The sequence below is a fragment of the Triticum aestivum genome, chromosome 1B (genome assembly GCF_018294505.1).
Source record: "Triticum aestivum cultivar Chinese Spring chromosome 1B, IWGSC CS RefSeq v2.1, whole genome shotgun sequence".
NCBI lineage: Eukaryota > Viridiplantae > Streptophyta > Magnoliopsida > Poales > Poaceae > Triticum > Triticum aestivum.
This window is the reverse complement of record NC_057795.1, coordinates 489,518,318-489,542,045: the sequence shown is the minus strand read 5'-3', so window position 1 is coordinate 489,542,045 and position 23,728 is coordinate 489,518,318. Positions and strand designations below refer to the sequence as shown.

The 23,728-nt window shown below is 43.6% G+C and overlaps 2 protein-coding genes across 2 annotated transcripts; one reads left to right on the top strand and one right to left on the bottom strand.

The window, feature by feature from the left end:
• Positions 1-4,696: 4,696 nt before the first annotated feature.
• LOC123134006 (dirigent protein 1-like) lies at positions 4,697-5,557 on the top strand. Its single transcript, XM_044553374.1, has one exon. It carries the CDS (start codon positions 4,789-4,791, stop codon positions 5,374-5,376), a length of 588 nt encoding a protein of 195 aa, XP_044409309.1. The 5' UTR covers positions 4,697-4,788; the 3' UTR covers positions 5,377-5,557.
• On the bottom strand, positions 5,500-11,554 carry LOC123133994 (dual specificity protein phosphatase PHS1). The gene is made up of 11 exons (XM_044553368.1): positions 11,183-11,554; positions 10,539-10,577; positions 10,244-10,422; positions 9,129-9,342; positions 8,720-8,893; positions 8,469-8,629; positions 7,343-8,378; positions 6,678-6,830; positions 6,365-6,592; positions 6,124-6,281; positions 5,500-6,036 (listed from the first exon to the last, which is right to left on the bottom strand). Exons 1-11 carry the CDS (start codon positions 11,255-11,257, stop codon positions 5,667-5,669), a joined length of 2,787 nt encoding a protein of 928 aa, XP_044409303.1. The 5' UTR covers positions 11,258-11,554; the 3' UTR covers positions 5,500-5,666.
• Between the last annotated feature and the right edge of the window lie 12,174 nt (positions 11,555-23,728).

Sequence of the window (23,728 nt, the reverse complement as noted above, 5' to 3'; positions counted from 1 at the left end):
GACAAAACGGAGAGGCCTACAATGGCCGGTGGCCACGGTGGTGCTCGTCGGTGCGCTGTGAAGCACTCGAAGGCTGCGCGCGCGAGGGACAGAGAATGGGGAGGCGACCAAAGAGAGGGGGGACTGGGAGAGGGGGAGGTGGGCGTCTCCGTGGCACGTCTGGGGGGGTCAAGGCTGCACGGATGAATTAGGAGGTGGCAAGGCGTCGTCGGCGCGCTCGCCACGCACCTGTCTGTCCTCCTGGCAGGAGGAAGAAGACCACTCAGCCCTAGTGGGCTGGGCCTCATCTGCTAGGTAAGGCCCAGCTAGTTCTTCTCTCTCTCACTCACTTTTCTATTTCATTTCTGTTTTTCTTTTATTTAATCTTTTGCCACTGTTTTTGAATTCAAACAAAAAGAAAACAGTGTCAAAACTCCCCTGGATATTTTTATGTCACTTAATGGACTTCTCCACATATACATAAAATATCTCAGGGCATTTGAAATTATATTCATTATATATTATGAATATAATCCAAATTCAAATAGAATATTGGTTTAAAATCAGAGCCCAAATAATTCCTTAAAAATGTTCCAAAATTTTGGTTTAATATATAACCCTTGCCAAAATTCTCAAACTTTTTTAGGGAATTTTGGATTCACTGATTGCAATTTTAGGGTTCTTGCCCCTTTATTAAAATGATTTATGAGGCTTTGAAAATTCCTCAATTCAATTTCTTGAATTTAACATGATGACATGATGCTCTCAAGTGCAACTAGTTTCAAGCAGTATTCTAGGGTTGTGACAACTCACCCCCACTAAACAAGAATCTCATCTCAAGATTCAAGACGTGAGGTAAGAAGACAAAGGAAACACAAAGCTAGCACAATCTTCACGATCTAGGTTGCACTTCATAAGAACTTGATTTGATCAGCATCTTTGTCTCAATGTCTTGCCCTGAGAACTCCATCCAACATGAGGACAAAAGAGCGGGATAACTCTATAGGGATGGATCATCTTAATGATCACAGGATCAACTCACGGAATGAGACGTAGAAACATCTCTTGAGCTGAGGGACAAAAACACATATGAGGAGCGACGAAAAGAAGTAGGTGATGAAGCTTCGAGTTAGTAGGCAACAATTCCATGCTTAGAAGATGGTGCATGGTTTCAAAGTAGCGAGGAATAATTGCCATGATTCCATAACTCATACTAGAATTTTGAAAGAGTTATTCCCTTAAGTGGAAAAAGGAATTACTTTTGACACAGAGATCATTGAAACTCTCTATACCAGCCTAAGGAAAATCACAATCGATTGTTTGAAAGAGTTCGAAGGAATGGCATACTCATACTAGAATGGATGATGTGGACTACCTTGTTGAAGACAATGCAATGGATGATTTTTGCTTATCATCGGAAATGGATGGGACCCATGGTAAGCCCACTTTTGAAGATGATTCTGAACATCAATTACTGAGAAGGGCGGCCCATGGAGTTTGGCACAATGGTGGTGCAAGCTGGGGAAAAAATGCAAATGCTGGGAATGATTCTAGTAACTGGGAAAAACACTCAACAGTAGAGAGTGATCCCACTGTTTGAATGGTTATAGCATAGTCAAAGAAACTGAGAGCAAATCCCAATTAATGTCGACAATAAAATAGCGGTGACTGATCCTTCTCGGATGTGGTCGTGGTCTCTGCGAGGCTCTCTTGGTTCTACTTCGCTTCGACCTGGGAGGTTGCCGCGGATTTGTTCCTACGCTTCTCCCTAACCGCCACCAAGGCTGCACTGGCAGAGTAGGGAGTGGCTGCAAGGTAGAGCACCAGGGGCTCTTGAGGGCGCGGAGCCACCATCACTGGAGGGCTAGTTAAGTACCTTTTGAGATCCTGGAACGCTTTGTCGGCCTCTTCAGTCCATTCGAAAGGGCCCTTTTTCTTCATCATCTTAAAGAAGGGCAGCGCTCGTTCCCCCAACTTGGAGGAGGGGCGGCCGCCGCCGTAGGAGAGGAGGAGGGACACGCCGCCACTGCAAGATCGTCCGCCAAGGAGAAGTCCATCGCTGCCGCCATTGAAGGAGCGAAATCGCCTCAGCATCACGCCCGCGAGGTAATTTTACATGTCCCTGCTGGCCGGTTCAGTATCTGTATGTAGATCATGAGGTTTGGTATGGCCGATTGGCCGAGCATACAGGTTCAGTACATGTACAGGTCCAGATGCTCGTACCGATCAGGCCCATTACATAAGCAAACTGATTACCAATCAGGCTCATGTATAGATTCAGTACCTAAGCAAACTGATTAGATTAGGCTCATGTACAGGTTCAGCACATGTAGTCATATGTAAGTAAAGCTGATTTTCGTTACTCATATTTTAACTAACTTTACTAAACTGAAACTGGTTTATTTTAGTGATATGCAAGTAAAACTACTAATATTGTCACTAACTGAACTTTTTTCAGGTGTGAGTAACTGAAATCAGCATGATTGCTCTGCTCTGAAAATTGAGAATTCTGTTGTACCTCACAATTTTCAGTGTTGTGGGATGACAGAAATTGGTAAGCGAATACCTCAAGTTGGTATGAGGTTCAATAGGGTGGGAATATTGTGTGGACATAGTTTGAAAGTTCTCAATTTGATGAATGTGAAGATATTGCCAACACATTATGTCCTAAAGAGATGGACTAGAGAAGCACGCAATGGAAGTATACAAGATAGACAAGAAAGGAAAGTGGTAGAAAATCCAAAATTGGAAGCTCAACTTTGGTACAAAGATATGTCTCATAAATTTCATGATATGGCATATAAAATAGCCAACTCTCCCGAATGTCATTTGTTGCTAGAAAATGCACTTGATTATCTTTGGCCACAACTAGAGGATAAACTCAATGCATCAGCTACTAGTGCTATGAATGGATGTTCGAATGACCAAGAAAATGTTGATCCAAATGTGCAGCAAGCCAATGACTTGCTTAGTTCTGCAAAATTGAAGAAAAAGGATGTTTCATCTAAAAATTTAAGGAGAAAGCAAACTTGGTTTGATAAGTTACGCAAGGGGCGAAAGCAACCTAAATCAGCAGCAACAAAAAAAAAGAAGCAAAGGTAAGCTGCAGTATGTATGTACTATCTGTTGTTATTCATTCCTAAACTAACAAAATGAATTTTCATTTACATTGGCAGCAGCAACAACAAAAGAAAAAAGATAGTGTGCAGCCTCAAGTGCAAGTGGAGAATGATGGCACAAACAGAGGGAGTCTCATAGGAGAAAGTGAGAAGTGTCAAGAATACGATGCAATCGACAGCTTTACCGAGCTCTTGACAACTTCACGAGTCGACGATGATATCTTTATGATGATCTGATCTAGTATCTTCAAAGTTGTTAGGTGGTATTTTGGACAGGTTAACTACAGTATTTTGGGGAGTTAATCATAGTCTTTTTTGGCCGAAATGTACAAGTGAAATGGCCTGCCTTTGTGTACATGAATGATTACTCAATATTGACATTTCTTGCTGTAGCATTCAGATGTTATGTGCTACAGCCTTTTAATGTCAAATGCTACTGGATTCGGTGTCAAATGCAATTGAATTGTTCAACTTTGATTGCATAATATGGTACTGTATAATCTGTTCAAGTTTTTGGGTTACAATCTGTTCAAAACAAACTGAATCGAAGCACACTGTATCGTTGTTTGCTGCTAGACTGTACTATTGTTTGCTGCTAGGCTGCAAATCTGCTAAGTCCTGGAGTTTTTGCCTGTGTCTCATGTAGACCGTTGGATGTGTTTTGGATGGAGATTAGATGGCTAAAGTTGCAGCGTGACTTCACCAAGTAAAGTCACTGGATCTCAGTCCGTCTGGGAGGGTCGAGGCTGCACGGCTGAAGCAAGAGGTGGAAGGCGTCGTCGGCGTGCTCGCCATGCACCTGTCTGTCCTCCTGGCAGGAGGAAGAAGACCACTCAGCCCCTGGTGGGCTGGGCCTCTTCTGCCAGGTAAGGCCCAGCTAGTTCTTTTCTCTCTCTCTCTCATTTTTCTATTTCCTTTCTTTTTTTTAATCTTTTGCCACTATTTTTAAATTCAAACAAAAAGAAAACAGTGCCAAAACTCCCCTGGATATTTTTATATCACTTAATGGACTTCTCCACATATACATAAAATATCTCAGGCATTTGAAATTATATTCATTATATATTATGAATATAATCCCAAATTCAAATAGAATATTGGTTTAAAATCAGAGCCCAAATAATTCCTTAAAAATGTTTCAAAATTTTGGTTTGATATATAACTCTTGCCAAAATTCTCAAACTATTTTTAGGGAATTTTGGATTCACTTATTGCAATTTTAGGGTTCTTGCCCCTTTATTAAAATGATTTCTGAGGCTTTGAAAATTCCTCAATTCAATTTCTTGAATTTAACATGATGACATTATGCTCTCAAGTGCAACTAGTTTCAAGCAGTATTCTAGGGCTGTGGCATGGTACTTCAAATACACCAATACGCAACATATCACTCACCAGCGGGCCTCTATACTCAAAGTAGCACATTTGGCTGCTACTAATCGCGAGCTGTGCGAGCCGTCGATGCGCTGCGTGCATGTGCCACTGCGTGCAGCGATGCACTTCTCGTAGTTGGGGTCACGATGGGATCTTGAACATGGATTTTCCTTTTTATTTTCCTTCCGGCGGTTGACTCTCATTTTCTAACAGACAATCATCCAAGCTGCTGTTCAATTCCTACAACTACAAGAACACACACCATAGATGCATCCAGCAACCCAGCTTTATCACCACATCTCTGCTTCTCGGCTTGCTCATGGCGGCTCCTCATCGTGCAAGCCCAGCCCAGCTGCTACCATTCCTCGCGCCACTCGTCGCCTTACTCTTCCTCGCGGCAGCAACCACCACGGCAACAGCGGCGGCAGATGGTGGTGGGTACGCCGGCAACGGCAACGGCGCCATGACGCACCTCCACTTCTACTTCCACGAGATATACACCGCGGGGCCGAACGGCACGGCGGCGGCGGTGGCGTCCCCGCCGGCGGGCGCCAGCGGCTCGGCCTTCGGGTTCGGCTACGTCGGCGTGGTCGACGACATGCTCCGCGAGGGCGCCGACCCGGCGTCCCGCCTGATCGGCCGCGCGCAGGGGCTCACCGCGGGCGCCTCGCTCTCGGAGGGGGCGATCACGACGCTGCTCAACTTCGTGTTCACGGACGGGCCGTACAACGGCAGCACGCTGGCGATGTTCGGCCGCGCGGTGCTGGGCTCGGTGATGGAGCGGCCGATCGTCGGGGGCACCGGCGCGTTCCGGATGGCGCGCGGGTACACGCAGAGCCGGATGGTCAAGTCCGCGGACCCCGAGAACCTGCTCGTCCTCGAGTACGACGCCTACGTCCTCCACTAGCAACCTTAATTGGCTTCGTGGTCTTTGATTCGTACTGCGTGTTATTCTGGTTTTTAAATTCAAAACTCTACATGTTTTTCCAATGCTTTCTGTATTCTGTATTTGTTTGTAGGCTTTGAGCCGAATCCCGAACATTTGTGTGCTTGCACTTGAAACCTGAACATTTTCTTGTTTGATATTACACCTGAGTCACACTCCCTGTACCCTAAAAAGTTGGGTTCCTCTTGGGGCATGTATTCACTACAGTACAAGTGTGCCAACCTGTCTACATACAACAAAAGAACAACAGATCAGAAGGTGAGCTCGTCGGCGAACGCCTTGGCCAGCTTCTGGTAAGGGCTGAGGCTCCCGCCGCGGCTGATCCGGAGCGACTCGATCGACTTCTGGATCTCCATGGTCATGGCGCTGTCCACGCTGCCCTGCGACAGCCGCCTGTGCGCCTTCTGCAGGTGCAGCTTCAGCGAGCTGGTGCTCAGCCCCACGTTCTTGCCGCATATCGGGCACACCTTCATCTCAGGCCGCTTCTGCTGCCAGTCCATCGACGCCTTGCCGTGCAGCTTCCTGTCCAGAGCAAGCAGGGCCTTGGCGAAGCCGTCGTTCGGCTGTGCGCGTCGGTGTACTTTCTTCAGTAAGTTCCAGGCTTTCGCAAGCGTGAAGCCCCTGAAAAAAGTGTCATCTTAGTTTTTCTCTTGGAAGTGGGAAAGTATAAGGCATCAAATGCAGATGTGGCAAAGCTAAAATTCTTACTTTCTGAGCATCAAGTAGGCAAGGACGACCGTGGCGCTCCGGCTTTTCCCTTCAAAGCAGTGGATGAGGACCTTACCCCCAACACGGTCGACCTGGTCAATAAAATCTGATGCTTCTTCAAAAAGATCGCTGATGTTTGCATCATCATCATCACTAATCTGCACGAGATAGGACGATTGGTTTTCCATCAATATGAAAAATCAATATAACAGATTACTAAACCAGAGGTTGACGCTCTTACTGAAAAGTTCTTGTACTGAAAAAGATCAGGAAATTGGGTATCGGATAGACCAATCTCATTCGAACACAAACATAGTATATGGGTAATGCCCAAATGCTGGAGGGTGTACTTAGACCTTGCAGCGAGAGCCCCACCTATAAATAAGTTGTTGACCACGAGAGAAGGTCGCTCAGTATTTGCAGCATCAGAGACCAACGATGTCCTTTCAATGATGTGTTCAAGGCGCACCTGCAAGTTATTCATCATCAGACTCACTAGCTGCTTGAGAAAAAGAGCTTACTCTATGTTCTAAATCAGATCTTTTGGAACCCACCTTTAACTCGTAGGCATCTGCCGCCATGTTGTTCTCGGTTCCATCAAAGAATCCAGAATGAAAATTGTTCTCCTGACAAAATCTAATCACGTCGGTCTTAAACACTTCATTCCATTGTTCTATCTCCTTGAGCAATTCAGGACCGACATCAACCTATTGGATCAAAACCGAAATTCCTAACTTAAGTCCAGCATTCTTTTCATTGTCAAACACAAGTCAACCTCATAAACATGAACCAGACGGTGCTGGTCAGCTAAGTAACTTTAATTTTCAGTTGAAGGGCAACCTTTCGGCAAAATGTGAGGTTGAATATCAATGCTACTTGTATGAATTTAGAGAAGACAGCCCCAAAGTATAATATGCTCTACACTGAAAAAATCAACTTGACTACACAACAATCAGATAAATAATCTTTATTGCCAACGCCGGTACCAGAGTTGCAACTTCGGGGGGGGGGGGGGGGGGGTCAAATGCATGATCGAAAAAAGTGCACTGAACAGGAATAACATAAGAATCCCACAGGATTTTATTTGCAACGACGTTTGTTTGATCGCTACCACAGGAAAAGAAGATACTTTACAAGAGTTTTGAGTGGACGAAAAATTTCCAACGGAATGTAATGCAAAGGAATCCTTGGGAAATTTTAAATCAAAAGAAGCGCTTACCTTCGGAGTCTTGTAAAAATCACGAAGTCTCATTGTCATTCTACTTCGGGGAGCATCTGCACTCCCCTTCAAGTGTTTACCGCTCCAACTGTCCCTGGACATAGGAGAATCAGAGCTTCCGCGGGATCCCACAGAAGACGTTTTTGTGCCATTTTTTTGCGTTCCAGTCTCACTATGAGACTCGATGTTCACGTGCTTATTAGATGGACAAGGAGTACTGTAGCTGGCTCCCGGAGATGGGAAATCAGAAATTGCAATATCATTATGGTCAGATTCCTCAGAGCTTTTAGTAATTATGGACGAGAAAACTCGCAGAACGCCATCCAATTTTTGGTATAGCTGGAGAAGAAATAGATGGAAACCCTCCAGATCCCTAAGAGCTGCACGAAATGCCACTCGGAATTCGTGAATCGCAGCAGCATTGTCTTCATCAGAAAGAGAGCAACAAGAATCAGTGGAAGTGATTGCCTCATCGGGTCCAGGAATCCCAAGCTTACCACCGGAAATTTCATATAAGATATTTGAGGAGTGCTCCGAGTTATTCAAAATGAGCTCTACAACTTTGGGATACCGTTCATGATCTTTGACACGTCTCCCTGCAGGTGGGCGACGGGGCACCCCAGTGTCAATTGCTACAATGTGGAAAGTCCCGCTCGCACTTTCAGCATTTTCTTGTACACTTTTCAGTGCATCTGCTGTTCGTGACATTAGGTCCACCTCCAAAGAATCTAATCTTCCATTTGCAGAGTGGAACCGTATTTCTTTTTGGAAAATATTAGAAAGCAGTGGATTGGAGCTTTCCGAAGTGCTCTTCGAGTCCTCAAATCTGTCCATACTGGGCAAGGATGATCTATCTGAAATCATCAAGTTTGCCGGATTGCCACGCCAACCAAGCTGACGGCATGGGAGCCTATCCTCATTCCTGAGTATCAGGTCTAGCATCAAGACCCTTCCAAGGGATGAAGAAGTAACACATGCAGCTTGCCGTGAACTGAATGCCTTTGGACTCTCTAGCAGGGGTGAGCCATGAATATAACTGGCAAACAAGGTGACAATTAACATCTTATATGCAGTTCAGAGTGAGAAAATGCATGCATCATCATATTTTTACTAAGGCTAGCAGTACCTCATTAGAAGAAGACATCGGCTTAGCTCAAGAGCTTCCAACAACTCTGAGCAAGTCATCTCACCAAGCTCATCATTATTTGAAACCGCTATTGCTCTTGCTTCTTCTGCAGCATGTTTTATCTCCTGCCACTCCAGGCTAGAATTATGCACTACCCTGGCCTGCAGTTTTAGATGAAGCTGGATAAGAAATCCAATGATAATGGTTGACACAAAATAAGTTTAAAGTATTCACTGGGTGTTCAAATTTACTTGTGGTGTCTGGACTCCAAGCAACCGTGCAAATTCATATCCCAAAAGTTCTGCCTGTGTCGCCATCTTTGATGCTGCAAACTTTATAACAGCTGCTTCTTCTTTTGGTAAACCATTGTTACCTAAAGCACTAAATAGAGCAAAGAACACAACGCCACCAGAGTTCACAGTCATCTATAAAGGAGGAAGAAGAAAGCAGCATGTTAATTGAACGAGTAAACAAATATTAAACTACAGAAGAAGAATATGATTTAGGCCTAATCTACAAAATGTTAATCCATGTTGGAGCCCCAACAACTGCCTTGAAAGTTGATCTCGGATGTGAAAAAGAGTGTATAAACTCAACTTATTTTTCTCACTAGCAACCTAGGAAGAATACAAATCGGCATGACAACAGACAGCAACAAACCTCAAGAGCTTTAGTCATCTCATCTTCAGAGTGTTCTGAACTACTACTGTGTTCTGTATGGTGCAGAGATGACAGCATATTCCATGAAAAGCCAGATGATTCAATGTCCAATGCAGAAGCATTCCCAAGCCTCTCCCACAAGCTTATTTCAGGAGGCTGATCAAGCGTAGGATTCTTTTCTCTGCTCGCCGCTTCTGCTTTAATCACTTCCTCCCTATAGTGAGCAGAGCAGAGCACAGTAGCAAAACAATGATAGAGCATTAGCACAACGAGCATAGAACGTTGATTTGCAAGCTTATGATCATTTATGTGGCATAAGGAAACAAATCCCTACATACTACTACTAAACAAAATCACAAGGTAACATTTAGATTTTTATTTACACAACTAAACAAATAAAAATGTAGAAGATGCCATCATGGGTAATTGGTTTTCTGCAAACCGTAGGCAGATTATTATTCTACTAATGGAGTCTTGCCTCTACTGTCATCGTTCTTTTATATAAAAAAAGTTTCTTGGTTGGAGAATATCAATACAATGCAGATCAACACATGGTATACATGTACTGCATGCTGGCATAAGGTCAGAACTAAACAGTAATCAATATGAACCATTATATCCAGTTAGGTTGTAAAGGATGAGTGTTGAATTAATCATTAGTCAAAATAGAATCCGGCAAACTAAGATGACTCTGAAGGCTTAAGCAGAGTTATACCTGTGTGTAATGTATTATCTTAATATAGCAGAGTTAAGAGTATTTTCGTGGAGAGGAAAAAATATACAGTTAAATATACAATCTAACCTAACATTACACCAAAATGAAGTCGAGGTATCAATGTGTTGGTATTTAGCATGTTCTCTAGTTAACTCTGGAAAGTAGAGAAACTGAAAAGAGGATTCAATCATGTTCCCCAGGTGAGTATTCAAGTAAGGTTCCATAACCTATTTGCATATACGAGATTTGCATCAGAAGGTTCTTTGGATAAATCAGCATAACGTTTCTACAGTAGCTTTATCCAACAAGTAGATTAAGGTCACTTGTTTAGTTTAGCGACACCAGATAATCAATTGAGAAATAATCATGACTAGGATGTAGATGAATTTAGGCAAGCAACCTTAAGTCTGCGCTGCCAAAAAGTGAGAAGCTTCCACTTGGCATCACTTCAATCTTTGAATTGCGACGTGGGAACCCAGATGGGCGAAATGTCCCGCTCCGCAAACGTACCAGCGACACCCATTTCTCAAATGACTGTGCTGTTGTTGAGATATCACCGCCAAAGAACAAAGAAACCACCTATACAGAGAAGTAGAAATTAAAAAATCCAGACGATTGTGGTCTTCAGGTTTTCTCAGCAAGGAAAACCAGGAAACTGGAAATCACAACTGAATACTGCAAATAGAAGCACGTACACGAGAGGGTAGCTTCAGATTTCTCTCCTCCTCGTTTTCCTACAAGAAATGTTAAGTTTCTTAACTGTTTTGTCCGCAGTGAAAATAAACATTTCGAGCATTTTGGTACCATAGTTCACCAGCACGTTTGTGACTGATGATAGCATTGCAATAAAGAAAGACAGACGAGAAGCATAAACCAGATCGGTTCTTCCTAAAAATGAACCAGGTAATGCGCTTCTCTGAGTTGACAAGTAGTACAATCGTGCAAGAGTGTAGGTCTAACACTAACATGACTAGAACAGTTGCGATTTTCGCTCTCCCGATGTTGCATTGAAAGTTTCCCAAATTTTTGGCACGGCTCCTACACAAGTTCAACTCTGCACAGACCGACCCAGACTAATAATTAAAGAAAAGCCAAATAGGCATAATGTTTGCCTACTAGATTCGATCAGGGCCTACGATTAAAGAAGGCGCGTTTGGGGGTTTTCGGTTGTTCAATTCAGCCCAATCCCCGAAGCGCATTAGCATTCCCTGAACGGAGGCCCCTTTCCCCCCAGGCGGCCCCCAAATCCCACGCCAAGAACCACCCAGAACGCGCCGGATCCGTCTCGAGACGGCGGCGCGCGAGCAAGAAACGGGGAGAAGCGAGCGAGCGAGCTCACCCTGGGGAAAGGGACCGGCGGCGGCGCCTCCCGCTCCTTGCGTGCCTCGTCTTGCCGCGCTGCCCCCTGTTCCATGTGAGGGAGGGGCGGGCGCGGGTAGCCGTTGACGGCCCGGGAGCCTGGCGTGATATACACACTCGTGTAACCGCCCGCTACGGCGCGTAGTGGAGTACGAACGGCCGGCTCCCGGGGGAGGGGAATGCGGGCCGTCAAATCCGCCGGAAAGGGTGAGGATCTTGCGCGGGCTTTCGTGCCCCGCTCCGTGCCTTTCCGTCTATGGTGTCGGCTTTTTTCCCGTAATGGAGCAGAGAGAGGACGGGGGCGAAGGGTAGGGGAGACGAAAGTAGAGGGCGCGGAGTGAGGTGGGTGATCAGTGGAGAGAGAGAGACGTCTCAGACGTGGAGTGTTCACCGGACGGAAACCGCTTTCGCTTTTTTGGAAAAGGATTCCACGAAGCGAGACACGGGGGCTCTTTCCTGCGATTTGGGAGTAAAATACACAGGAAGTCGGTAGACATGGAGAAATCTAATTTGGTCACTCGATTTAAAGGGAACCTCAACACGGATCATCAAATGAATGAATGGCACTAAACGGACGGGCATACCGCCTCCACCTCAACGCTACGGGCATACCGCCTCCACCTCGGCTTTGCTCCTGGACAACTAACAGTCGGGCCCTTTGAGGCAGTAGTGGAGGTGCTGCCCACGATGGGGCGGGGATGTAGGCCTCCTTCTTGACCGTGGCAGTGGGGAGGACCGGGCGAGACTAGATGCCCGACTGACGACGTGGCGGGATGGCGACTTAATGTCTACTACTACATAACTTATTCTTTATAGTCGTGTTGGGCCTTCAATCGCGGAGTTTTGTAGAACAGTATCAATTTTTTTTAAGTGGATGACCTAAAATTTATCAATTCGTGAGAGTTGTAGGATGAAGATGGTCTCTCTCAAACAACTCTGCAACCAAATGCAAGAAATTTCTTATGTCCCAAACACATCCAAAACAACGACAAACTATATAGGTGCACTAGTTCAGCGAAGAGATGGTGATACAAGTGTAGTATGAATAGTAGATATAGGTTTTTGTAATGTGGAAAATAAAAAGACAGCAAGGTAGCAAGGGATAAAACGAGCACAAACGGTATTGCAATGCTTGAAAACAAGGCCTAGGATTTATATTTTCACTAGTGTAATATCTCAACAATGCTAACATAATTGAATCATATAACAATCCTTCAACGTGCGACAAAGAATCACTCCAAAGTTCTTATCTAGCGAAAAACATAAGATAAAATTATTGTAGGGTATGAAACAACCTCAAAGTTATCTTTTCCGATCAATCTATTGAGTTATTCCGATAAGTGTCACAAACAGCCCCTAGAGTTTATACTAAAATAACATCATATGAATTCATGGATACTCTAATATCACCTAGATACTCCAATATCACCACAAGTATCCGTGAATTGATTATTCGATATGCATCAAACAACTTCAGATTCATAATATTCAATCTAATACAAAGAACATCAAAGAGTGCCCTAAGATTTCTAGCGAAGAAAGTAGGACGAAAACATGCATCAACCCTTATGCATAGATTACCCCATTGTCAGCTCGAAAATCCGCGAGTTGAGTGCCAAAACATACAGCAAGTGAATCAATATATTCCCCCATTGTCACTACTGTTGATGAACGCGGTAATTTCAAAAAAAAAATCTAGGATCACGCAAGATCTATCTATTTGATGCATAGCAACAAGAGGGGAGAGTGTGTCCACATACCATCGTAGACCGAAAGCGGAAGCGTTAGTTAACGCGGTTGATGTAGTCGAACATCTTTGCGGTCCAACCGATCCAAGTACCGAACGTACGGCACCTCCGCATTCAGCACACGTTCAGCTCGATGACGTCCCTCATACTCTTGATCCAGTTGAGGCCGAGGGAGAGTTTCGTCAGCACAGCGGCATGGTGACGGTGATGATGAAGTTACGGGCGCAGGGCTTCGCCTAAGCACTACGACGATATGACCGAGGTGTGTAACTGTGGATGGGGGCACCACACACGGCTAAAAGATCAACTTGATCAACTTGTGTCTATGGGGTGCCCCCTCCCACATATATAAAGGAGGGAGGGAGGAGGAGGCCGGCCAAGGGGTGGCGCGCCCAAGGGGGGGAGTCCTACTCCAAGTAGGTTTGGCTCCCTCTTTCCTATTCCTATTAGGAGAAGGAGGAAGGAGGAGGAGAGAAGAAAGAAAGCGGGGGCCGGCCCCCAAACACTAAACCAATTTGATTTGGGCCTAGGGGGGCGTGTCCCACCGCTTACCCACTGCCTCCTATCTCCACTAGGGCCCATTAAGGCCCATTGCCTCCCCGGGATTTTCCGGTAACCTCCCGGTACTCCGAAAAATATTCGATACACTTCGGAACCCTTCTGGTGTCCGAATATAACCTTCCAATATATCAATGTTTATGTCTCGACCATTTCGAGACTCCTCGTCATGTCCGTGATATCATCCGGGACTCCGAACAACCTTCGGTCATCAAATCACATAAACTCATAATACAAATCGTCATCGAACGTTAAGCGTGCGGACCCTACGGGTTCGAGAACTATGTAGACATGACCGAGGCACGTCTCCGGTCAATAACCAATAGCAGAACCTGGATGCTCATACTGGTTCCTACATATTCTACGAAGATCTTTATCGGTCAAATCGCATAACAACATACGTTGTTCCCTTTGTCATCGGTATGTTACTTGCCGAAGATTTGATCGTCGGTATCATCATACCTAGTTCAATCTCATAACCGGCAAGTCTCACTCGTTTCATAATACTTAATCACACAACTAACTCATTAGTTACAATGCTTGCAAGGCTTATAGTGATGAGTATTACCGAGAGGGCCTAGAGATACCTCTCCGAAACACGGAGTGACAAATCCTAATCTCGATATATGCCAACCGAACAAACACCTTCGGAGACACCTGTAGAGCACCTTTATAATCACCCTTTTACGTTGTGACGTTTGATAGCACACAAAGTGTTCCTCCGGTATTTGGGAGCTGCATAATCTCATAGTCTGAGGAACTTGTATAAGTCATGAAGAAAGCAGTAGCAATGAAACTTACATGATCATAATGCTAAGCTAACGGATGTGTCATGTCCATCACATCATTCTCCTAATGATGTGATCCCGTTCATTAAATGACAACATATGTCTATGGTTAGGAAACATAACCATCTTTAATTAACAAGCTAGTCAAGTAGAGGCATATTAGGGACTATATGTTTTGTCTATGTATTCACACATGTACTAAGTTTCCGGTTAATACAATTCTAGCATGAATAATAAACATTTATCATGAATTAAGGAAATAAATAATAACTTTATTATTTACTTTAGAGCATATTTCCTTCAGTCTCCCACTTGCACTAGAGTCAATAATCTAGTTCACATCACCATGTGATTTAACACAAATATTCACATTTGTATGTGATTAACACCCATAGCTCACATCGTCACGTGACCAACACCCAAAGGGTTTACTAGAGTCGATAATCCAGTTCACATCGCTATGTGATTAACACCCAAAGAGTACTAAGGTGTGATCATGTTTTTCTCGTGAGAGATGTTTAGTCAACGGGTCTGTCACATTCAGAGCCGTATGTATTTCGCAAATATTCTATGTCTACAATGCTCTGCACAGAGCTACTCTAGCTAATTGCTCCCACTTTCAATATGTATCCAGATTGAGACTTAGAGTCATTTGGATCGGTGTAAAAGCTTACATCAACGTAAATCTTTACAACGGTCTCTTTTATCACCCCCATAATTGAGAAATATTTCCTTAGTCCTCACTAAGGATAATTTTGATCGCTATCCAGTGATCTACTCTTAGATCACTATTGTACCCCTCTTGCCAAAACTCATGGCAAGGTACACAATAGGTTTGGTACATAGCACAACATACATTATAGAACCTATGACTGTGCCATAGGGAATGACTTTCATTCTCTTTCTATTTTCTGTCGTGGTCGGACTTTGAGTCTTATTCAATTTTACACCTTGTAATACAGGCAAGAACCCTTTCTTTGACCGATCAATTTTTTAACCTTTTCAAAATTTTATCAAGGTATGTGTTTTGTGAAAGTTCAATTAAGCGTTTTGATCTATCTCTATTGATCTTGATGCCCAATATGTAAGCAGCTTCACCGAGGTCTTTCATTAAAAAACTCTTATTCAAGTATCACTTTATGATAAGAAATTCTATATTATTTCCAGTCAACAATATGTCATCCACATATAATATTAGAAATGCTACAGAGCTCCCACTCACTTTCTTGTAAATACAGGCTTCACTGCAAGTCTGTATAAAACTATATGCTTTGATCAACTCATCAAGGCATATATTCCAACTCTGAGATGCTTACACCAGTCCATAGATGGATCGCTGGAGCTTGCACACCTTGTTAGTACCTTTAGGATTGAAAAAACCTTCTGGTTGCATCATATACAACTCTTCTTTAAGAAATATTCATTTAAGGAATGTAGTTTTGACATCCATTTGCTAGATTTCATAAAATATGGCAACTGCTAACATGATTCGGACGAATTTAAGCATCGCTACAGTTGAGAAAATCTCATTATAGTCAACACCTTGAATTTGTCAAAAACCTTTTGCGACAAGTCGAGCTTTGTAGATAGTAACACTACTACCAGTGTCCTTCTTCCTCTTGAAGATCCATTTATTTAATATGGCTTGCTGACCATCAGACAAGTCCACCAAAGTGCACACTTTGTTCTTAAACATGGATCCCATCTCAGATTTCATGGCCTCAAGCCATTTCGCGGAATCTAGGCTCATCATCGCTTCCTCGTAGTTCGTAAGTTCATCATGGTCTAGTAACATGACTTCCAGAACAGGATTATCGTACCACTCTGGTGCGGATCTTACTCTGGAAGACCTACGAGGTTCGGTAGTAACTCGATCTGAAGTTTCATGATCATCATCATTAGCTTCCTCACTAATTGGCGTAGGAATCACGGGAACTGATTTCTGTGATGAACTACTTTTCAATAAGGGAGAAGGTACAGTTACCTCATCAATTTTTACTTTCCTCCCACTCATTTCTTTCGAGAGAAACTCATTTTCTAGAAAGGATCCATTCTTAGCAATGAATATCTTGCCTTCGGATCTGTGATAGAAGGTGTACCTAACAGTTTCCTTTGGGTATCCTATTGTTGACACCAGATTTTGGCACGGTCAATAACTTATTTAAGATGGCCTCAAATGGAGAAGTGATCTTCATGAAAGAGTTCCGTATTATTGATATAAACATCTTTAAAGTTTGGGTCATCGCCGTCCGATTTCATCTCGAAGACCGAAACTATGCTCAAAGTACTAAGATCTTATATTCAGAGTACAGTTTGGCCGATTAAGCCCCCAAGAAGACTTCAAATGGAAAAATGATCTACACCGATTGTCTTCGTCTCGTCGAAACAATCAATTTTGATATAAAAATCATCCAAATCCGAGTTCGTATGCAAAAGTTAGAGCAATCGGAGTGCAGCCCTGTCACGAGGCGAAATATGGCGCGCCCCACCAGACGCCATGTCTGATTGGTAGCGCGAGTAAAGAGATATTTTGTGCGAGCTATTTGACCCTCAAGATGACCTATGATCAAAAAACGTTCAACATGAAAGTTATTCGTATCGTCGAAACAGTCAAGATTGCTTTTGGGCTCGTTTCCATCCGAGATAGTTTACCACCACAAAAAAGACCCGCAAGGTGCAGCCAGTTTAAACCGAACAGTTTTGGAAAGTTCGGACAAGACCAATCCGAATTTGACTAGGGTTTTGGACGTGAATCCAAGCCTTTTCCTTGCACGGGAAGTCCAGCCGCCTCTTATGTACCTAAGGGGTGACGGTCGATTGAATAACAACACACAATCGAACAATCAATCTACTTTTTACCCTAGTTTTACATCTCTCCCTTGTTCTTTCTCTCTCGTTCTTCGTTCGTTCTTTGTTGAAGGGTAGCGATCCTTGAGGCTCTAGGGGCGGGCGAACCGACCTAGGGCAGCCCATAGCCGCCGCGCGTCCAGACGGGGTCCCTCCCGGGCGCGTGGGGTTTCGTGTGCTCAAAAGCGCCTGCCGGATTGCTTGCGTACCGCGCTTCCGGACGGGTCTCCTTCGATGTGAGCTGCGGTGCATCACCCTCGGCGTTGGAGGTACACGGTGACGTGTTCGTGTGTGAACACACTTTTTGGCGACTCCGCTGGGGAAGAAAGATCAAGAATCATCATCAACCATGTCTAATCTCCCCAAGCCCTCAGAAGTTGACGCCGATAACATCATTAAGCCTAGTCTTGATGAACTATCGGATGAATATCGCCAAGCCTACGAAGCGCGCAAGAAGCAGCGTGAAGAGGCTTTTGAGGCGCTCAAGAAGAAGCGCGAGGAGGAGGATTTGGAAGCGTTTCTTTCAGGTTTCAAGAAGGACCGTCAAGGCAACATCACTCCGGCTGGAAACGTCAATTTTCCTCCCCTCATCGACGAACAAGATGTGATCACTGTGAGTAAAGTTTTTTCTCTAGAGCAAGTGGCTGTGATTGAAAGTCTTGTTAGTAAGGGTAATGTGATGGCATACAATTCTTTTGTGGCTAGTGCTAATGCTCAGAAAAATATGCCTCCATCATCTAGTGGTACTGTTGGTATATCTGAAAACCCTAGTCCAATTTTACCTATTTCATCGGCACCACCTATGCAACAACAATATAATATGCCGTTGAATTTTTACCCTACTCAAACCAACCAGCTTGTGGCTACACCTACATACCCTAATCATATTATGAGTGTGCCCAATTCGGCGTCAACGCCGAATCACTTTGTCACACCACCCATAGGTGCAAGCATGTTTGGTCTTCCGTCGAATTATGGTTCGGCGCCCATCCCACAAGTTGCACCAATAGCTAGTACTCAGGTTGCTCCTATGTCATTGCCACAAACATCTTCATCTACATCGGATCCAATTTTAGCTAAATTAAGGGAGGATTTGCATAAGATGTTTCTAGAAACTTTCAGAAACGAGCCGAAAGTAAAGAGTCGTGTGTATCAAAAGCCTTATCCTGAACACTTCGATGCAATTTCTTACCCTCAAGGTTATAAGGTTCCTGATTTTGTTAAATTTAGTGGTGAGGGTACGAAAACAACTTGGGAGCATGTGAGTCAGTATCTAGCACAGTTGGGTGAAGCGGGTTCCATAGAAGAGTTGAAAGTGCGTTTATTTCCCTTGTCTTTAACTGGTACCGCATTTTCATGGTTTGCTGCTTTACCACATGGCTCAATTCTCTTATGGTCGCAATTAGAGCAAAAGTTTCATGATCACTTTTATAGCGGCGATAATGAGCTAAAGTTGTCACATCTTACATCGGTTAGGCAAAAACATGATGAATCGGTCACCGATTATGTCAAGAGATTTAGAGATATAAAGAACCGATGTTATAGCTTAGTGATAACTGAGAGAGACTTGGCGGATCTTGTTCTTAATGGTTTAAAAACTCACATTAAAGAGAGGTTGGAAAGTTATGAGTTTTTGAATATTAACCAAGTCTTGCAAAAGGCGTTGGCTCAAGAGAGTCGAAGTAAAGAGGTTCATAGGTCTACAACCGATCGTCCTAGAATGCATATGATTGAACACAATGATGATAATTCGGACGATGAGGTTGATGTCTATACTACTGAATTCGTTTGGTCCTCAAAGACCAAACCCTATATGTGCAATGCTCTTAAGCCGATTCGCAAGAATCGTGATGAGGATATGAGGTTCACTTTTGATATATCAAAGTGTGATAAAATATTTGATGCTCTCTTGCAAGACAAGATGATTAGAATATCACACACCATACCGCCGTTTGAGGAGCTAAAACGGCGTGCTTATTGCAAGTACCATAATTCATTTTCTCATGCTACTAATGATTGCAATGTTTTTCGACGACAGATACAATCAGCCATTAATGACGGACGATTGAATTTTGCTGAGATGCAAGTTGATAAACAGCCCTTTCCGATGAACACCATGGACTTGGAGGAAAAAAAATGTTAATTCGGCCTAGCATAGCCGAATCTGCTAATAAAGATAATGTTGTTATTGGTGAACCCAGGAAAGGCAAGGAGGGCGACAAAGTCTTGGGAAGAGAGGTTGTGCTTGATAAGCAACCCGATGGCAAGGAAGTATTGAAGATCACCATAAAAAATCCCGTACCTGGGGGGCAACCACAAGTACAAGAAGATACTCATGTTAAATTTATCAAGCCCAAGAATTCAGAAGTTGGCAAGTGGGGAAAGAGTGAAGCTAAGCACAAGCGAATCAAGCCAACTTTTGATATGCTGCTATCCAAATATGCAAGTCAAGCGGCCGGTGCTAGCTCTAATCGGCCATCACATTCGAAGCGTTCAAGATCGCTTTCGGAGCAAGAGTTTCGACGCTATGCAAGGCCATATGGGTCATGGGCACCGACACCATGGATGTCACAACCCTCATATGCACCATATTACATGAGAGACTTCAATGAAGGATGGGCGCAGCCCCCAATGGCTCCTTATGCTTTCCATATGGGGTGGACAACACCTAGAAGGCCTGCTCGTGAGAGGCTTTATTATCCCACCCAAGGCCGTTTGAGTTATGGTGCTAATCGGCCAACAGAAAATTCTCCAAGTAAGGCCAATAAAAAAGTGTGGCGTGTTAAGTCACCTAATGCGGAATTTTCAGAATGCGACAAGCAAAAGAAGATCAAAAAGCCGGTTGTTGGTAATCTGGCTACTTCTAATGGTGATATTGTTATTTTTCAGCAGGGTTCCATGGTTGATGATCATGAGGCGAGCACAAGCAAGGCCAAACCAAGGGATCCCAAATATACTCAACCTAAGTGGTGTCCTCCCGGTTTAACTAAGACCATGAAAGGAGGTTACAACGCATGAGGAACCACAAGAAGGTAGAACACAAAGAGGAGAGGCAAAGGGACGAATTGTTTAGTGAAATTCGGCCCATGGCACTCACAAAACAAGTGTGGAGGCCTAAACAAAAACAAAACACAGATGCTTCTACATTAGCTGCAGCAACACCTTCACCACCAAAAGAGGATGATGCGACCCCTATTACATCGTCCACACTACCTAAAACATCCCCTTCAATTGAGGAATCTTTAAGCCCAATATACACATTGGGAGATGAAGACGAGATGGTGGATTATGAATCTACGCCGGTTCGGGAAGGTATGGATATTAATATGGTATATTACTTACCTGCCGAGTTTCGTGCTATAGGTGAAGAAGGGGAGGTAGCCTGGCTGAATTTTGGTCCTAAGAATGCTATTTTCGAGAAGCCAAGAGAACCAGTGAAACACTTGAAGCCATTGTACCTCAAAGGTCATATTAACGGATCGCCGGTTGCTAGGATGCTCGTTGATGGTGGTGATGTGGTAAATCTTATGCCCTACTCGGTCTTCAAAAAGTTGGGGTTAGATGATGATGCATTGATGAGGACCAATATGGTACTTAATGGATTCGAGGGTAGAGAAAAGACAGAGGCCAAAGGTGTGATGTGCATGGAACTCACTGTGGGAAGCAAAACTTTGGCCACCACATTCTTCATCGCTGAGGTGCAAGGTAACTATAATGTTATATTAGGCTGCGATTGGGTTCATGCTAACCAATTTGTGCCATCTACCATGCATCAATTCTTAATACAATGGGTCGATGATGAGGTAGAAGTCATTCACGCGGATAATTCGGCTTGTGTTGCTTTGGCCGATGCATCGGTGGATTGGAATCATCTTGATGTTACTTGCTTAACAGGATGTGACCTCTCGGAGTTTGATTTCCTTAGTGCTACAAGGAACGGGTTCATTCCCATCTCTTTAAAGCCGATTGGTGGTAATCGATTACAAGGTATGATGTGAACAAGAAATTAAAATCAATGGCCGATATAGAATTATCGCCCTTAGCATAAACATGGCCGATGCATAATTATTATCCTGAGAAAAATAAATGGCCGATGGAGTGTTGACATCGTCCTTAGAACAAATACATTGCAAATTATTTTTCGGCATGCAAGTTTTGCCGAAAAACAGGGGGGCATATGTTGACACCAGATTTTGGCACGGACAATAACTTATTTAAGATGGCCTCAAATAGAGAAGTGATCTTCATGAAAGAGTTCCGTATTATTGATATAAACATCTTTGAAGTTTGGGTCATCGCCGTCCGATTTCATCTCGAAGGCCGAAACTATGCTCAAAGTACTAAGATCTTATATTCAGAGTACAGTTTGGCCGATTAAGCCCCAAGAAGACTTCAAATGGAAAAATGATCTACACCGATTGTCTTCGTCTCGTCGAAATGATTGATTTTGATATAAAAATCGTCCAAATCCGAGTTCGTATGCAAAAGTTAGAGCAATCGGAGTGCAGCCCTGTCACGAGGCGAAATATGGCGCGCCCCACCAGACGCCATGTCTGATTGGTACCGCGAGTAAAGAGATATTTTGCGCGAGCTATTTGACCCTCAAGATGACCTCTGATCAAAAAACGTTCAACATGAAAGTTGTCCGTATCGTCGAAACGGTCAAGATTGCTTTTGGGCTCGTTTCCATCCGAGATAGTTTACCACCACAAAAAAGACCCGCAAGGTGCAGCCAGTTTAAACCGAACAGTTTTGGAAAGTTCGGACAAGACCAATCCGAATTTGACTAGGGTTTTGGACGTGAAACCAAGCCTTTTCCTTGCACGGGAAGTCTAGCCGCCTCTTATATACCTAAGGGGTGACGGCCGATTGAATAACAACACACAATCAAACAATCAATCTACTTTTTACCCTAGTTTTACATCTCTCCCTTGTTCTTTCTCTCTCGTTCTTCGTTGAAGGGCAGCGATCCTTGAGGCTCTAGGGGCGGGCGAACCGACCTAGGGCAGCCCATAGCCGCCGCGCATCCAGACGGGGTCCCTCCCGGGCGCGTGGGGTTTCGGGTGCTCAAAAGCGCCCGCCGGATTGCTTGCGTACCGCGCTTCCGGACGGGTCTCCTTCGACGTGAGCTGCGGTGCATCACCCTCGGTATTGGAGGTACACGGTGACGTGTTAGTGTGCGAACACCTATGAAGACGCAGTTCTCCAATTTGGGTTCGAGCTTATCAGGTTGAAGCTTTTTGATATAAGCATCGCAACCCCAAACTTTAAGAAATGACAACTTTGGTTTCTTGCCAAACCATAGTTCCATAAGGCGTCGTCTCAACGGATTTCGATGGTGCCCTATTTAAAGTGAATGTAGCTGTCTCTAATGCATAACCCAAAAACGATAGTGGTAACCCGGTAAGAGACATCATAGATCGCACCATATCCAATGAAGTGCGGTTACGACGTTCGGACACACCATTATGCTGTGGTGTTCCATGTGGCGTGAGCTGTGAAACTATTCCACATTGTTTTAAATGAAGTCCAAACTCGTAACTCAAATATTCTCCTCTACGATCAGATCGTAGAAACTTTATTTTCTTGTTACAATGATTTTCCACTTCACTCTGAAATTCTTTGAACTTTTCAAATGTTTCAAACTTGTGTTTCATTAAGTATATATACCATATCTGCTCAAATCATCTGTGAAAGTCAGAAAATAACGATACCCGCCACGAGCATCAACACTCATTGGACCGCATACATCGGTATATATTATTTCCAATAAGTCACTAGCTCGTTCCATTGTTTCGGAGAATGGAGTTTTAGTCATCTTGCCCATAAGGCATGATTCGCAAGCACCAAATGATTCACAATCAAGTGATTCTAAAAATCCATCTTTATGGAGTTTCTTCATGCGCTTTATACCGATATGACCCAAAGGCAGTGCCACAAATATGTTGCACTATCATTATCAACTTTGCATCTTTTGGCATCACTATTATGAATATGTGTATCACTATGGTCAAGATTCAATAAACCATCAATATTGGGTGTATGACCATAGAAGGTTTTATTCATAAACAGAATAACAATTTATCAATATTATCATAATATTTATGCTCAACGCAAACACCAAATAACATTTATTTAGGTTCAACACTAATCTCGAAGGTATAGGGAGTGTGCGATGATGATCATATCAATCTTGGAACCACTTCCAACACACATCATTACTTCACTCTCAACTAGTCTTCGTTTATTCTGTAACTCATGTTTTCAAGTTACTAATCTTAGCAACCGAACAAGTATCAAATACCAAGGGGCTACTATAAACACTAGTAAGGTACACATTGATAACCCACAAGTGTAGGGGATCGCAACTGCTTTCTAGGGTAGAATATTCAACCCAAATTTATTGATTCGACACAAGGGGAGCCAAAGAATATTCTTGAGTATTAGCAGTTGAGTTGTCAATTCAACCACACCTGGATAACTTAGTGTCTGCAGCAAGGTATTTAGTAGCAAAGTAACATGATAGTAATGGTAACGGTGGTAAAAGGTAAAGATAGTAATAGCAATGTTTTTGGTGTTTTGTAG

Bases quoted from the DNA above. Each gene is read 5' to 3' on its own strand.
- LOC123133994 (XM_044553368.1), bottom strand. From the start codon at position 11,257: ATGGAACAGGGGGCAGCGCGGCAAGACGAGGCACGCAAGGAGCGGGAG. The intron at 8,379-8,468 runs GTACTGCTAGCC...CTTGTTTGCCAG, and splicing joins CGATGTCTTCTTCTAATGAG to TTATATTCATGGCTCACCCC. The intron at 6,037-6,123 runs GTAAGAATTTTA...CACTTTTTTCAG, and splicing joins GCCTACTTGATGCTCAGAAA to GGGCTTCACGCTTGCGAAAG.
- LOC123134006 (XM_044553374.1), top strand. From the start codon at position 4,789: ATGGCGGCTCCTCATCGTGCAAGCCCAGCCCAGCTGCTACCATTCCTC.